This window comes from Haliaeetus leucocephalus, unplaced genomic scaffold, assembly GCF_000737465.1.
Source record: "Haliaeetus leucocephalus isolate CR32 unplaced genomic scaffold, Haliaeetus_leucocephalus-4.0 Scaffold228, whole genome shotgun sequence".
Taxonomy (NCBI): domain Eukaryota; kingdom Metazoa; phylum Chordata; class Aves; order Accipitriformes; family Accipitridae; genus Haliaeetus; species Haliaeetus leucocephalus.
The window spans coordinates 17,487,537-17,504,918 of record NW_010972664.1 but is presented as its reverse complement, the minus strand read 5'-3'; the positions used below and the strand labels follow the sequence as shown (position 1 = coordinate 17,504,918).

Here is a 17,382-nt window from a genome sequence, read left to right as displayed (position 1 = left end):
AACACTAAGGACAGGAGAAAATTAAAACTTTTATCTCAAAAGATCCCGATCTTAGATCCAGACCTAAACGTAGGTTCCTTTATATTGTTTGTTTCTTTCTTTCTTTTTCATATCTATCTCTTTCATGGGTTATGTTTAGACTCAGGTCCTAGGTACAGCTTAATCTGTGGAGAAGAGCTCCAGCTCTTAGATGTATTTATTTATATGTGCTATTATTTGTTTACATTTATTAATTATTTTTCATTGCAATGAGACCTCATGGAAGTCCCAGATGAGGATTAGCACTCTGCTGTAGCAGGTGCTGTAGAAACAAACCTAGCAACTTGCCCTGGTAGGCAATGTCCACTCCTGTAACTACTGCATATTAGAAAAACACTTTTATGTCAATTGCAGGTACTTGGCTTTTAGCATCCTGGGGTACCCCAGAGATGAGTTACGGCATGAGGCTGAGATTCAGAGATGCCAGATGTGACTATGAGGAAGATTACACATTTGATGTTGTGGATTTCAGTTACACCAAGACTGATAAAAAGGCTGTTTCCACCTCAGTTGAAGAAGTGCAAGAAGAAGAAGGAGATAAGGAGGATTCGGATTATCAGGATTACCTGGCTTCTTTTTACTCCATCCGAAGCTCAAGGAACGCAACAGGCGATGAAGAAAAACAAAACCTTACAGCACTGGCCTGGGAACAGTATGAAGGCACTGATGCCATGGGTTCTGAGGTGGCAGCTGGCTCAGGTCTGACAGCTATAAATAGTACTGAATCCACAAACACCTCTAAGTTCTTAGAAACTCGTATCACTCCTCTTCCCCCAGTTGAGGCTGAAACATTCCAGTCAAATCACACATCAGTCACAGCAGAAGAGGACTTATTTTTAGCTAGCATAAGTGATAGAAAGGCTGACTTGTTATTTGAGAATAGAAGCCAAAGCAATTATGAAATAGATCATGGTAACGTGTCTGCAGGTGCACACTTGCTAACCAGTGGGGAAGGCCAAATGAATATTGCAGAAGAGCTTCCAACTGGTGGAAAGGACAGTAAATTTTTTTCAGGAAAGCATCAGGAGGAAAGCACAGGAAGAGGAAATTCTAGCATTAACAGTAGAAGGAAAAGGCGAAACTCACTGGCCATTAAGTTTTACTCCATCCAAAAGATGAGTGCCCTTCTAAATCATGTACGAAATAAAAATGTCTCATTTTCTGACAAGACAAGTGCACCTCATTCTGTGCATCATGCAGAGAACACAACCGATATAGACATGGTGGGAACTGGCCAGCGTCCAAATGATGATGATGATGATGATGAACTGGAAGAGGAGGAAACCATGATGGAAAATGCCATGCACACAGTTAACTTGACACTTGCTTTGGACCTCATTGTAGAAGATGGGTCTAATGCATCCAGCCTCTCTGAACCCAAGCTATCCAAAGATAAACAAGCAGACGCTTTTTCTTCAGATCATACATTAGGCGATATAACCCCTAATTCCAGCCCAGCGCTAGTGAAGAACTTACTAGAAGCATCATTGCCCAGGGCTGGGAAATATTCATCGAAAATGACAAATGAGGAATGGAATTTGGTGTCTGCAAAGGGGACTCTGGGATTAGAGGCAAATTTAGATAAATCTGTTAGTAGTAAGTTAAATCATCGTAGCAGAAATGGTACAGCATTCATAAATAAGAAGCCTATGAAGAAGTATCAAGGGTTCTCACATCTAATGGGAGAAAACCAGAAAGGGAGCCACATGCACCCAACTCTGAAAGGAAGGGGGAGGAACAAGAATGATACTTTGAGTACATCTGGAACCTTCATCAAGATCCGAAGGAAGAAAAAAGAATATCCAAAAATGACTCACTTGCTAAGCCCAAGGACTAAAAAGCCCCCAAAAATCACCAGTTCTATGGCAGGGTTTGGCCGTACGTTGTTTCCAGGTGAGACCAACCACACGACACTGCCATGCTGCACTAACACCACAGGGGCACCCACTGAGGCCAACCATACAGTTGATCTGAGTAGAGCCAAGCATGGAGAGTCACTAAATTACACGCTCACCCCACGGCAGCTTAAGCCATCGATCACGATTGGACTTCCCCAAGAAAATGGAGACTACGAGTATGTTGTGGAAGGATCTTACGGTGAGGAAACATCAGGTGGTGAATACGAATACCATTATGTGACCTTTGATGACCCATACATGACAGACCCCAAAGTGAATATCCATGAACAACGCAACCCAGAAAACATTGCTGAACATTACCTGCGTAGCAGAGGGAATGAGAGGAGATACTATATTGCAGCTAAAGAGGTCTGCTGGAACTATGCAGGATATAAAAAAAGGTTTGGCTAAATCATTTGCTTTCATTTTGCACGTCATCCTGATATATATTAGAAGAATGTTGATTCACATGCTGATAAATTTAAGAGCATCTGTAATGTGCAATGTGATTTCCAACATTTCAGTTGTAGAACCCTAAGAATTTTCCATGGGAGGCCGGGGCCCCCCTAGAAAGTCATTGAGAGAGATTACTATAATCAAGAACAACACAACTAAGAACTTTTTTTTTTTTTTCTCTTAACCCCCTTTTGTAGACTCACTAGAAACATTCTTTAAAACAGAAGTTGAAAAACCCACTGTAAGAGGTCAAGAGGGAAACTTCCAGTTAGTTTTGTTATACTTGAATGACCTCTTTTACTTCCTCCTTGAGTTCTTGGATTCTGTAGTAGAGATAGGATAGAGACCTTCTTGTACAAAGTCTTTCAAGGCATTTAATGGACTGACTGATCTAATATAGACAGGATGTGCTTATAGGCAGGATGAAATCACAGTTTCTAGCACTAGCAAGAAGTGGTTCTGGTGTCTCAGTTGTCTATTGTAAAATGGGATAATAGCACTTTCCAGCTTCACAAGGCTGTGGTACTGAAAAAATATATGAAAGATGCAAAGTCATTAGCCACACTGGTGACTACCTTAAACTAAAAATAAAGCTGCATGAATTACTGCATTTTTGTTCCTACTGTTTAGAAAAATCAGAAGGTGACTGGATCACAAACCCTAATGTTGAGGGGTTTTCTTACATTTTGACAGGGAAGACTGGCCACTATGCCACAGTAAAGAGTATACGTGACTTGAGAGAAACTGTACTAAAAATTCATTATGTTCATTCATACAAATTAGGATCAGTGCCTACCCTACAATGTGTAGAATTCCTAGTTACTTTTCATCAAGAAGCTGAACTTTGTGGCTCTTGCAATGAACAAGACCAAAACTGCCACAACTTCAAGTTTTTATCCAAAGCAGCAAAAAAAAGGAGCAAGAAGATTTTCACTGTACAAAATTCAGCTCCAAACATATATTATTTCTGAAATTGAATTTCCATTTTATTTGATTGATATTTTTCCCCCTACTTTTTCAGTATTCTCCAGGCTTACTCCTGCCTTATCTCAGTCTGTATACATGGTACTTGCAAAAATGGCAGAAACCACAGGCGGTTTCTTTCTGCACTTGCAAAATAAAGAAATCCTTATGCTCAGAGCTCTGTATAGATCTCCCCAGTGAGGTTCATCCTCAGCTGGTGTGAGGTGCATAGTTCCAGTGAAATTAACAGAGCCCACGGCACAAACTGTCTCAGTGTGTTGAAGAGCTGAAAACCAGCGTTTCCTCCTACTAGATGACTTTGGTTAAGTTTCTGGTTTTTTGCAGAATTGGAAATGAGGCAAAGTTTATAGGGAATAATACTGTTTTATCGGAATAATAGCATTTTGGTGCTTCTATTTAAGATCTGAAGAATGGTTTGAATGCCTAAAAGTTGTTTGGTTTTTTTTCTTACCAGCTCTGTGTTGCAAAATGCAGATATAGTCAAATGTAAAATGTGTTTCTGTTAGCTTTCCAGAGAAGGTACATCTGTGAGACAGTAGGGCGTAGGTGGTAGGCTCACTACACTCTGAGCTAAGCTCCAATTCAGATTTTTAAAGCTAATGGTAAAAAAGGAAAACAGAGCTCAGGTAGGTTTTCGGAGACTAGTTGGAGTTTTTCAGTGATACCTGACCAAATCTTTGAAGGATCTCTTATACAACTCTAGAACTAGAATTGCTTAAACATTGCAAGTCATGATTTTCAGAATCATCTGACACGTATTTCTGTGTTTATTTTTTATAGTCTAAAATGTTCCTGCTGTATGAGTTCTCAGATTTCATCAAAGCTATTATTTCTGATTCACTGTGTACGTTTTTAATTGGGTGTTTCCTTTCAGTACAATGATGAATGACAAAACCTGTAAAGATGGCAGCACATATAAGGTGATTTTCCAAAGCTATACAGACAGTACCTTTACAACTCTTCAGGATGAAGATGAATATAAAGAACACCTTGGCATCTTGGGGCCAGTTATCCGGGCTGAAGTGGACGATGTTATCCTAGTAGGTCAATGTTTTGAATATGTGTGCAGGATAAGATTCTTGTGGCAATCTTAGTGTGATGTAGAATAGGTCTAAAAATACCACAGACTTTTAAAAGATCATGATGGGGAAACGGTTTTCAAAGCTAGAAACTGCAGTGTGGACACACAAGCACAGTGATGTGTTTCTTTGAAACACATCCTTTTTCTCTCCTATCCACAGTAAATTCACTTCTGCTTTTCTTTCTTATGTTTCCCAACATTAAATACTGGCTTATCAGTCTAATGTAAAATGAGATTTAATTTTAACATTAAAAATATTAAGTTTTTTAAACCCAGATTGCACTGAAAATATTGTTTTTTATATGTAAAGGGAGCTTCTTAATTTTTTAAAAAGAAATTAGTAAATTTGTATTCAAGATGAATGTATATATTTGTCCAAAAAGTGTATTTTCCTCTGAAAACTTTTCCTGTAAATGGCTTGGTTAGTTATAATACAAACAACAAGGATGGAGAGGAACTGAATCCCTGGTGATACAGTAGTATATTTGCATTAGGAAGCACGTTGCTGTAGACTTTCCCTTCTCTCATGCTTCTTCATCCAGTCTTCCAACACACAGGGGTGGACTTAGATGCGGAGAGTAGATCTTTCTGCTTATTTCAGTAGGAGTTGTGTGCAACAGGAACACATTAAGCTACATTTAAAAACAGGAGTAAGAGAAGAAAGAGGCTATTTTAGCTTGGGAGCGTCATTCTCTAAGGAGAGGTAAATATGTAATCTCCCTATCCTCATGCTTCTCTGGGACAAGTGAGGAGCACTGCTTTCAGTGAGAGTGATACATACACAGGTCTAGTATTACTGTTTTGTGCCCTTCTTTAGTGCAGCTGTGCAGCAAAGCATAAGAGGTAGAAACTCCCTGTCTCGCTGCTTGCTGTAACTAAGCATATCTGGGTGTGAAGGGCAGCAGTAAAAGTCCTAGGAACCTAGACTCAGTGGAAGACAATGGAGATGTCAAAAGCTATCCTGCCTGCCAGCTTTGCTGTGCACAACATAGCATGTAATTATTATACAAATCTTGACCCTGATTTGAGGTCATGGGAATGTATTATGTGAGACTTCAGTTTAGGCCTGAATTTGCCAAACAGAATCTATTTCTTTTTTTTTTTTTTTTTTTTTTTTTTCCCCTAGGTTCTTTTTAAAAATTTGGCATCCAGACCATATTCCCTCCATGCTCATGGACTCTTCTATGAAAAGTCCTCTGAGGGAAGCATTTATGATGATGAATCTCCTGCTTGGTTTAAGGAAGATGATAAAGTTCAGCCAAATAACAGCTATATATACGTATGGTATGCAAACAGGCGATCGGGACCTGTGCGGTCAGGAGCAGCTTGTCGGTCCTGGATCTACTACTCCGATTTAAATCTGGTAAGGAAATCAAAATAGAAGTAGTAGTGTTGCTGGGATTGATCACAATCACAGAAACATTTATGTTGGAAGGGGATTACTAGAGATCATCTAGTGCACCCCCCACAACTCAAGCAGGGTCAGGTAGAGTAGGTTGTCCAAGACTATGTCTGGTCGGGTTTTGAGTATCTCCAAATGATGTTTTTTGTATGGCTGTAGAGATGTAAGCTGCCAAACATGTTTTGGATAGCTGTCCTTTCTTTTGGGCCCGATGTTCCCATCTGACATTTAATCTCTTACACTCAGTTAAAAGAGGATATTAGCTGTTGAAGAATTCAAATTGGAGAACACTCTGGTAGACTGAGCAAGGGAAAGTAAAGATACAGGGCAACAGCAATGCTGGCCTCTGCTTTAAATTTTTAGGGCCTGATGCATTTCCACAGAATGCTATGGTTTTTTGACATCTTTTGGGAAATACACTCTTACATCTAATATGAGTTTATTACCTTCTAGGAGAAAGATATTCACTCTGGTTTGATTGGGCCAATACTGATCTGTCAAAAAGGAACCTTCAGAAACTCAAACAATAGCAGAACATCGACCCGTGACTTTTTCTTGCTTTTTATGGTCTTTGATGAAGAAAAAAGCTGGTACTTTGACAAACGTTCTAGAAGGCCTTGTACTGAGAAGACCCAAGAAATGCAGCAGTGCAACAAATTCTATGGTACTTATTTCATTTTGCCAAGTATTTGGTTTATTGGGGCGGAGGAAAAGGTGTTGGGGGAGGTATCTCAGCTCACAGTGCCTTTGAACATGCATAAATCCCACGCGCTGATTATGTGAACGGTTTTTTTGTTCTCCATTGTACTCATAATAGTCATAGTTTTATATGTAAAGATTAGCATTGACTGGAAATTTGTTATTAAAATGAAGAAAGGACATATTAGACTGAAACTTTCAACAGAAAACTTCTTTCTCACACTCGCATACATCTAACCCCCATATTTAAAAAGAAAGAAAACCAAAAAAACCCTCTTTTCAGTAAAAAGCTAATACCTTGAAAACTTTTTGCAAGAAATGTAAAAATACCATAATTATTTGACAAATTAACTAGTTCTACTGAGAAATTCAAAGCAGCTGTAGGGCAGCCCTTCATATACCTCTCTGTGGATACAGAGATTTTAGTCACGTAGAGTTAAATAACTGGCTGACTGTTCAAAGGTAACCCTTTTCTCTTTGAAATAATGGTCAGTAACAAAACTATGTTTCTGTCCTTGAAAATCTGATGCTTGTGTGCTGTAAGTAATCATGTTTTAAAAAGGCATGTTGAGAAATGGAATCTGGCTTTTGAAAATGTGGTCTATAAAATCAGTTATTAATCAAAGATGTCAGTTGTGATTGTATGGCTGTGGAAATGTAAGCTGCAGAACATGTTTTGGGTAGCTGTCCTTTCTTTTAGGCCTGGTGTTCCCATCAGACATTTAATCTCTTACACCTTCTTGTTCTCCTGGCTGCCACATGTTGCAGGCAAACTGTGCTTAAATCCTCTTGTGAGGTCCCTGGATTTCCTGAATTGATGTACATAGACTATAAAGTGTGTAGCACTTCGAATTGGAAAAAGTGGTGGTTTTCCCAGATGCATTACTTCATTAAATATTTTACTGAGTTTAATAACTACATTCTAGCACTTTGAGACCTGTTTTGTGAGCGGTTTTCCTTACTAACAGTATATTTTTTTTCAGCCATTAATGGGATTACCTACAATTTGCAAGGCTTGAGGATGTATGAAGGTGAACTGGTCCGATGGCATTTGCTGAATATGGGTGGGCCAAAAGACATTAACGTTGTTCATTTTCATGGACAGACCTTCATAGAACAAGGAGAGCCAAACCATCAGCTTGGTACATACACACTCCTTCCAGGTAAGTAGAAGAGTAGAGTAAGTTCTAAGGGGTGATTGTTGCAGTCTGTCATCATCATACCAATGTAAAGGTGAACAGAAGTTGGCTTTGGGCACAGTAAGAAAGAGTTTGAGAGCACTAACAGTTCATTTGCCTATGATGGTCAGAAGGAAAATCATCCCTTTGCACCTCACTTAACACTGTGGGAGGGGTGAAATAAAGATAATGTTGCTGTCCTTTAAAACTGGAAATATGAGTAAAGTTACAGACGAAACTTAAGTGCTTGAACAAATGTCTTCCTCTCAGACGAGAACGGGTATATATGGAAAATGACTAGCAGTACGGTCTGCAGCACTACCTTCCGTTTTGCACGCTCCTTGCCACTCACCAGATATGTGAGCATGTGGGGGTTTCTCTCCTTTATTGCATCTCTCTCTTCCTATCTGCAAAGTAGGTCATAGTGCTGGGCTTGTCTTTGGAAGGTGCTCAGCAGTAAAGGTCAGTATTGGAAAAAGGAAGTCAGTAGGATAGTGTCAGCCACCAATTCCTTGTCAAGTGACAAACATATAATAGCGCAGCCATCCTCTTCATGTGTCCCCAGGCTTCAATACCACTCACTGATGTTTGCTGGGAAAGGCTATTGCTATCTGGCTGAATATAATGAGGGTCTATTTTTATAATGTCAAGATGAGTGTGATACAGAAGAAATGTGGCCAGAAATTATGTCCAGGAAGAAAGGAAATAGGCTGAAAGCATTCATTAGGCCACAGGATATGCTCCTTTGCCCATCACTGTCAGCAGTGTGCGTGTGCAATAACAGGACTTATGAAGACTGTATTGCCAGCTACAAGTGTTCAAAAAAAAAAAAACAACCACCACCAACACACAAAAAAGCGGGAAACCAGGAGATGAAAATAATGGGATTGGCTTGGAACAGTATGAGTTTTAGTGAACATTAGGTGGTTTAATCACTATTTAAGCTTTTTAAGGTGATGTTTTTCTCTGATATCTATGTATGTTTTTGTTTAAATGGGAACCAGAATTATCATTTCTGCACTAACTAGGAATATAAGAAAAGCAATGAAGTGCAGCAAAAAGTGAGGCAAACAGCCTAAACCGTATCTGCTTCCTGCTCAATCCTTGGCCCTCCTGGGGCAGGCAGAAAGTGAGGGCAGAGTCCATACATCTGATTCTCCTACATCTACTCTTGGCTTCTTTACATCCATTCTTTACATTACTTGAATAACACCCTGGGGCAGTGGGGGTAATCATCAGCACCACAGAATTAACATCCCTACATTATGTAATAAACTTAATAGCATTGTTCATTAGATGGCTCAGCACTGTACTTAATGTGCAGATATCTGCTGTTACAAACAGGCATCCAAGGTTTTGTACTTTGCAGCAGGAGCAAAGGTTAGGTTTTGACCTGGTCACTTAACTCCAATCTTGGTGTCCAGCTGACGCTTGCTAAGAAAAAAACAATTGAGATGGTGGTAGTATTGCTCTCTGTAATGTGTAGCAGGTTATTTAATTTTTCTGATAGGATGATCTTTGGTTTAACATGCAACCTCGCTAACATCAACCTTATAATGCTAATGTTGCTGATACACTTCTCTGTTTTTTTCCAAGGCTCATTTAGAACAATTGAAATGAAACCACAGAGACCTGGCTGGTGGCTTTTAGACACTGAAGTGGCGGAATATCAGCAAGCAGGAATGCAGGCATCCTATTTGGTTATAGAGAAAGGTACCGAACTAAGGTGTTTTGTGGCTGGGGGTGTCAAGCTGTAAAGTCATCTCCACCCTTTCAGGATCACTAAAAATAAATTTGGGAGATTGTTCTGCAAAAACCCAAAGCAGATTCTCTGGGCTTTCAAGGAGGGGGTGAAGTGGTTACTGTAAACTTATTATAGAAGAAAAAATGTTTAACCTCTAGCATAATAGCTTTGAATTATTTAGCATAGTACTTTCATTCCTTTAGCACACTAGCTTTGAATTTGAGGTTTCCTCACAGTGACCAGTGGATCAATCTGCTGAGAGAAATTGCAGAGATTAACTTGGCCTTCTCTGGGGAGAGAGGGATGATGTTACAGTATTACTAAGAATTGTTTGGAACGATGTTGTCTTAGAAGATTCCACCAGAATATATATTGGAATATCCCTGCTTTTCTTTAATAACAAACTTACTTTGCTCTCTTTAGCGTGCAGGATTCCAATGGGTCTAGCAAGTGGAGTTATACTCGATTCACAAATCGATGCTTCACATTATATAGGTGAGTTAATACTTGAAAAGGTCCGGGCATGCTCCTGAATATCCCAACGAAGTATTGCAGTTCCATATCCTTTTGGCATCTCTTGATATATCATACAAGATCAGTTCAGCAATGATTCAAGTGGCAGGTTAAAAAGCTCTCCAGTGATGCAAGCAGAGACTCTGAGCTGTGCTAGGTAGCCCTCATTACTGTATTTTAAGTGTCACAGGTCTACTGTCAGTATCACAAGCCTGAGAGTCTGGGAGTCCTCTGTCCATGGCCTGCTGGCTGACCTGGAACAAAATCCAGCTTTATCTTTTTGTCCTTTGGGTACCCTGCTTGAAGATCAACAGCAAGTGTTCAAAAAGCTTTTGAGATTTGCATGTGGTATGAGATGTGAATGGACAAAGTGTATCTGTTATGAAAGATTTGGGAACCTAGCATCCAGAGCAATGACAGAGTCTTCCATTTATCAAGTTTATTCCTGGTATAAAAGTAGGATCATTTGACAGAGAAATTGATAGAATTTTGCATGGACAGTGGCAAATCAAGGTATACAGGTTACGCACATGCAGGAGCACACATCCTTTCCCTTGAAATAACAAATAAATTACTTATTTTGGAAAACTGATTTTTATGTGGATTTAATTTTCTTTCTTCATTTCCCACCACAGTGTTATGAAGGCTTGAAAGGTGTGTTGGCATATATATTTCATATCAGTTGTTAACATGGAAACCTCCTTATGCAGAGGGAAGCTTTCTGCCATGAATGTAGAGCACATTTTGTCTGACCCCGCTGGTGGCCAAAACTTGTTTAGCAAACTCTAGACCCTAGTTCCAAATCAGTAGACAGTACATTACGTAACAGGCTGTTATTTTTAAAGTCATTCTGCCAATTGTAAAACTTTGCAGGGTGACAGCTGACTTTCAGTTGCTGACCATGTCCAAATTGTCCTAGATTATGGTTTTAGAGTCTATTGGTTGAGTTTGGAAAATAACTGAAGCACTCAACATCAGTGGCTAGTTACAGCCTCTGTTCTTTTTCAGCAATTCTCTTTAAATTCTTGCTTTATTCATGTTTTCTGTGTAGACTATTGGGAACCTAAGTTAGCCCGATTAAACAATTCTGGAACATACAATGCTTGGAGCACTACAATGGAAAAAGAACTCCCTTGGATCCAGGTATGGTTGGTACATGTTCTTGACCATCATTGAGTCTGGGTATGGCCATACAATCCTGTGTTGTGATCTTCCTGCAACTTGTTTTAAAATGTCAAGCTGCTCTTGTTCTTGCTGAGAAGTCTCCTGGCAAAAAACTGAAAAGATGCAGCAAGCTTGACTGGTGATACCATAAACTGTCCACCTCCCCTGGAGTAACCCAGACTCTACTGTTATTGAGGCCCATTGACTGGACAGTTGCCCTCACAATTTAGACTGTAACTGTTTTCTAGACAAACGGACTCATTCTTTCCATTACTTCTTTTTTCTTCCATCTACCTAACAGTACCTATTTATATTTATGTATGTTTGTTGGGTAGTCATTTAAAGTGTAATACTCTCAAACATTGCTCCAGATAGAAGCATCCAAAACAAACACACACAAAACTATGTCCAAATTGACATAGCACAGTGTGGCTTCACAGGGAAATAAAGCTTATAATTATGGCTTCAAGCACTATATTATTCAGTCACCCCACTTCTTTCACCTTTTTCTTCCACCCCAATCACTTTTGCACCAGATAGCCAATTTGCACCCAAATTTAGGGTCGATAGTTGATTTCTTAAAAATCTAAAATTGGCAGTTGGGAGAAAAGACAGACTCAAATTAGTGTTGCGGTGTAAGTTCAACAGGTGGCTGTTAAATTTGTTTTGCTAACATTTGACATGCTAGCAAGTTAGTGGAGGTGAAGTAGGGGGAGAAGGTTGGGGATCTGATGTGGAACTGGAAATAATGTTGGGAAGAGAATTTGATAGGGGGCATGGTGCTGAGAAGCTGAGGCTACTGCAGTAAAGCATGGAGAGATGTGGAGGGCATATCCTGAAGAATGAGCTTCACTGCTGATAGGAACATCATGTTGACTTGATTTTATGTGCTGAGTTTTTAGATCTGATATCAGCAGAAATGGTGGCTTTTCAGCACTTCAGAATGTTGTATCCCTTTCTCAGCCTGGGTATCCAAAACTAGAGGCAGCTTATGAAAATGTGAGCCTTGAATTTCTCTGTACTCCTTTTGCCTATCTGTAGAATGAAGATAGCAGAGTTCTGCCTAGCATGGAAACACAGGTACTTTTGAGGTGTCTTTGTGGTGCTGTGCGGAACACTGTAAAGTGGCCTCTGAAATTAAATGCACACACAAATAAATACACAAATTAAATGAGAAAGACAGCATTAATTTGGACTCTGGCATCTGCTTGTATTCCTCCTGAGAGTGTTAGTGTTGTGGGTTTTAAAGTGCAGGGCTCAAAGCTACTGTGTAGATGCAAAAGAATGAAACGGATTTCACTGTGCATTATTGGCTTTATAAACACTGTCTGCTGTTCCTAGGTGGACTTTCAAAGACAAGTTCTTTTAACTGGGATACAGACGCAGGGAGCCAAGCAGTTTTTAAAGTCCTTGTACATCCAGAAGTTCTTTATCATTTACAGCAAAGACAAACGGAAGTGGAGCACCTTCAAAGGAGACAGCTCTCCAGCACAAAAGGTCTGTACATGCCATAGTGGTTGCGACAAGAGCACTCTATCACAGTGGATGGTGTTAATGGCATAAAAAAAAGACTACTTTTGTAACGGAGCAAGTTTTCAGTATCCAAGCTTGTGTTTGTATTAAGTTAATGACGTGTGGATATTTTTCTTTTTTTTTTTTTTTTAAATAGATTTTTGAAGGTAATTCTGATGCCTATGGGGTAAAAGAAAACATCATTGATCCCCCTATTATTGCTAGGTACATCAGAGTCTACCCAACTGAGGTCTACAACAGGCCTACTCTTCGCATGGAACTTCTGGGCTGTGAATTAGATGGTAAGAATGGGTCGTGTGCTGGTGCTTCCTTTATGGCAAATTTTTTACCTAATACATTAAATGAAGCTAAAATTATGGGTGTTCTCAATTCCAACATTGTTGCTTAGGCTGCAGCTACTTGGATGAACTGGAGATAACATGGTGCTTCTCTTAACAGGTTGCTCTTTGCCACTTGGAATGGAAAATGGAGAGATCAAGAATACCCAAATAACAGCCTCATCTGTTAAGACATCCTGGTTTAACACATGGGACCCTTCACTTGCTCGTCTCAATCAGAAAGGAAAGATAAATGCCTGGCGAGCCAAGGTAACAAGTGTAAAACAGGGACGACAGCAAGACAGCTACAGTTAATAAATTTGTGCTGCCTGTGTGCTCATGCGCTTCCTGCACACTGTGTCCAGTGCCAAGCATGATAGGGTTACTTCACAGCTCTTTAGCCATCCTTTGGGAAGAAGCCCATTCAACTCTTCCAGTAGAAAACTTGTTGAACTTCTGGCAACAGCAATGAAATCATATTTTGAGAGATGAATGGTGTCCTCTGGGCCACAGCCTGCAGCATGTCCCTGCAGAAATAGCTCTTTTAATTTCAGGACATAAATATAACTTGAATATTTGCCTCAAAGGGGTTAAAGAAACCCTTCCTGGGTTGGCTTATAGGCAGTGCAGCTTAATGGATCTGGGGGTGGATGACCTTCAGCAAGGTATGTGAGCTTCTGTGTCTTCAAAATGGAGCTGCATTTCTTTACGAAGCACCTTGAGATTTACTGGAAGCTACTGTTTTGTATAAGCATTTGGTATTAGTATTATATATTACGTTTTAACAGTGGAGGAAAATCTGTGTTACGTTTCGTTATGTATTGGAAATTAATGTGGAAATTGTAAGACACCAAATACACCACCTGCAGAAAGAAGTTAATTGTATGGGCCACCAAGAATGCCTGTGACTTTTGCCTCAGCTTTGCTCTTCTGCACTTCTTTCATCCAGTTTTGATGCATTTTGATGCAGTTTTAACTGTCTTTCAGTAGGATTTTTCGCTTAAGAAAATACAGACATAGACATGTTTGCTAATAGACAACTCTTTTTATCAATTGTAGTTGAACAACAACCAACAGTGGCTGCAAATTGATCTCCTCACAATTAAGAAGATAACTGCTATTGCTACTCAGGGGGTCAAGTCCGTATCTGCTGAAAACTTTGTGAAAACCTACGTTATCCTATACAGCGACCAAGGCTTAGAGTGGAAATCCTATACAGATGGTTCAAGCTCAGTGGCAAAGGTATCATCCTCAGCTCAGACAATTGTATCCTTGCTTGGTTTTAGATGCTGAGCACAGTCAAGGCCCAAAGGCAGAATATCCAGCCAAAGAGATATTCCCACAGGACTTTAAAAGGCTAGGGAGCTGGGGTTACTACAGATAACATAATATCCATCTGATTTTGGTCACAGTAATTAACAGTAATAGAAGGAAGGAACACCAAATCTGTAGAGAATGCAGCCACCATTGTGATAAAAGGAGCTGACGCTATTTGTAAAGGAGGACATTTAATTTGAATGGACAAGGACATTTAATTTGAATGAACAATGGATTTCCCAGGGCCTCTTTGCAGCTTTTTTATTTCTGCCTTGATTTTATAAGTGAAATTAATATTAGTGAGCAGTTTTGCTGTAACAGAGCTGGAGAGCTCCAGATATCCACAGAGCGGATACAGTACTTCATATTGTTGTCCATATCACCTTACACAACAAGGGTTATTAGCAGAGGTAAAATAAGGGAAGTTTGTTTTTTCAGTCCATCTGAATTAGAATGGCAAATTTTGTGGTGTGGATGGGAACAGTGGCTGTTTAATTCATTCAGACTCAGGTATTGCTGGCCTGAACTACCTTTGACCCAGCATTTTAGGAAGAGACTGGATGTGGTCTTATGTAAAATCAGAAATGAGCCAGTCCATCTACCCTGGGTGGCTAATGCAACAGCTTGGAACCATAAAAAAAGGGGAGGGGGGGGGGGGGGGAAAGTGGCCCTTTTTTATTATTTGTTGTTTTGTGTATTTGCAGGTTTTCTTGGGTAATGAAAACAGCAATGGGCACATCAAGCATTTCTTTAACCCACCCATCCTGTCCAGGTTTATCCGCATTGTTCCAAGAACATGGTATCATGGTATTGCCCTGCGGGCAGAACTCTATGGCTGTGATTTTGGTGGGGGTCTGGCTGTGAAAAGGACTGACAAGTCTGGGAGCACTTAACCTTTCAGCAATTGTCATGCAGAACAACAATTTTTTTAAAACCCTTAAAAAAAATCATACTTAGTAGTTTGGATGTGTGCTTCCTCAAAGGACCTTAATGTTTTGCCAGCAAGAATTGAGAGAGATTTCTCTGGCAGATGTTTCATTCCTACAAATACACACTTTAGAAAACAGCTTCTTTTCTCTGGGAAGAAATAGCAGTCCCTTCTGATTTGTATTATAACTTCTTCATTCTAACCAGTACTCTGTCTTACTTTTTACTTAATGTTAAGTTCTAAATCCCTAGGGATGGAGACTCTGGCCTTTATCCTCAGCCCTGATTATCTCCATTTCGTAATGCTTCTGTAGCACAGAGGAGGAATAAAAAGCTACAGCAGGTGGATATTCTCCATACATAGGGCTGAGAGGGAAAACCAATGCAGATATGGAGCTGTGGTGCTGCATTCCTTGGTAAGAAATTATTGTTAGGGGTGGCCTCGCCCCCACATGTCTTTCGTCTACACTGCGACAAAGGTAGAATGCATCCCAGCATTGAGGCATGTGTAACCCCTTCTTAGAGAATGTGGGTTCGCATTATTCATTTGGTTCTTACGTACCGAGCATACCTGAAATGCTGTGGATTTCACATAATTCATCTTCGGTGCCCTGGCAAGAGGAGGGGGAGTCAGCAGTATCTTTCTTTCCCAGAAATGAGAAGGGAAGTGATTTAACCTGGCAAGTCGTGGAACAGCAATGGTAGAACCAAAGTGAGAATCCAGAATTCCTGACACTCAGTCCCATACAAACGTTTAGACCATGGGGAGGGGGAGCTCCCTCGAACAGGAAGCCATTGAGAACTGTAGCTGTTGACTGAGAATACAAACTGGTGTTGATGGAGGAGGGTTAGATGAAACTGTGTAATAGAAACATCTGCACGTTCTTTACCATTTAGCTCTGACTGTTTTCACCAATGGAACTACTCTTGTGCATAGAGCATACATGGATTTTTTTATTTTTTTTTCCCCAGGATGACTACATCTAGTGAAAATATATACACAGTCCATGAACTCATTATTCCAGCAGAGTTTTAGCTAAGTTTTCAGTAGTGTTTTTGGCCTTTATTCTGTAAATTGTTTAATTGCAGAACTTCACTTATCACACTAGATACCATTCAGCAGGGTGGATTTTCAAAGTAGTTTGTCTTTGAACCTTGTGTGGTGTTATCCAAGCTGTTTCAGTAGTTTTTCAATTCTTGTATCTCACAGACCGTGCATTTCAAAATGAATGTATAGAATAGGAGTGAAAAAAGTATAAAAGCTAAACAAATATTTTCTTTTTTACTATGTCACAAACTGTTGTCGTTTTTCACTGGAAAATAAAGATAATATTGTAGCATGAAAAACTACATTTTATTTTGTATATTTGCCTTGACAGTAGTAGCTCTTTGGCAATAATTAGTGAAGTTTTGCATCATGAAAGTGAAATTTTCAGCTTGATGGGAATTTTCAGTGCTAATTAGACTTAACTAGAAATGGTGGAACTGTATGAAAAGTTGTTTCATCTTAAAAGATCAGTTTCTTAGTATTTTATAGTGGTGCTTAATTTATTTTTGTTTGATACAGCCATGAAATTGCAGTACAAGCCATATTCAGTAAAAAAAAAAGAAAAAATGTAAACTTTGGAGTCAGGTTTTACCCTAGAAAACAGATAATAAATGCTTTCTAACTTCAGTGGAACCAGGATTTTGTGCAGTAAGTGCTCAACTATGTTTAAGAAGGCAATGATCTTAAAGGTTCTACATAAGTAATTAGTTCTTTATATAGAGTCATACATATATATGAAGTTAGACAAATGCAAAATTGTAAAATTGATGCAGATGCAATCACGTTGGAGATTCTGCTTTTATTTGCTAATGGATAGGACTTTGGTCAGCTGTCCTGGTTATGTCCTGTCTCCAACCTCTCGTTTACCCCCAGCCTACTCACTGGCAGGGCAGAGAGGGGAAAAGATGCTGTGCAAACATTGATCAGTAACAGCTAAAACACTTGTGTACTGTCAACATTGTTTTAGTTACAAATCCAAAACACAACACTCCATGGGCTGCTACGATGAAAATTAACCCCATAACACTGGTGTTCCTGTATGTCCAGTATAGCAGCACAGGAACAGCAGCAGTGCCTGGGCC

The 17,382-nt window shown here is 39.6% G+C and overlaps 1 protein-coding gene across 5 annotated transcripts in view; it reads left to right on the top strand.

Annotated features, from left to right (window-relative positions):
- Nucleotides 1–16,507, top strand: part of F5 (coagulation factor V (proaccelerin, labile factor)) — a 36,893-nt gene extending 20,386 nt beyond the window's left edge. For all 5 annotated transcript variants that reach the window (XM_010567401.1, XM_010567402.1, XM_010567403.1 and 2 more), the window contains 13 exons: nt 394–2,338; nt 4,252–4,417; nt 5,585–5,821; nt 6,314–6,524; nt 7,543–7,722; nt 9,334–9,450; nt 9,905–9,976; nt 11,046–11,137; nt 12,500–12,655; nt 12,828–12,972; nt 13,130–13,278; nt 14,068–14,250; nt 15,030–16,507. In XM_010567401.1, the coding sequence (XP_010565703.1) occupies nt 394–2,338; nt 4,252–4,417; nt 5,585–5,821; nt 6,314–6,524; nt 7,543–7,722; nt 9,334–9,450; nt 9,905–9,976; nt 11,046–11,137; nt 12,500–12,655; nt 12,828–12,972; nt 13,130–13,278; nt 14,068–14,250; nt 15,030–15,218 (3,842 nt within the window). In that variant the 3' untranslated portion in view covers nt 15,219–16,507. The remainder of the gene's footprint in view (nt 1–393; nt 2,339–4,251; nt 4,418–5,584; nt 5,822–6,313; nt 6,525–7,542; nt 7,723–9,333; nt 9,451–9,904; nt 9,977–11,045; nt 11,138–12,499; nt 12,656–12,827; nt 12,973–13,129; nt 13,279–14,067; nt 14,251–15,029) is intronic.
- Nucleotides 16,508–17,382: the final 875 nt, after the last annotated feature.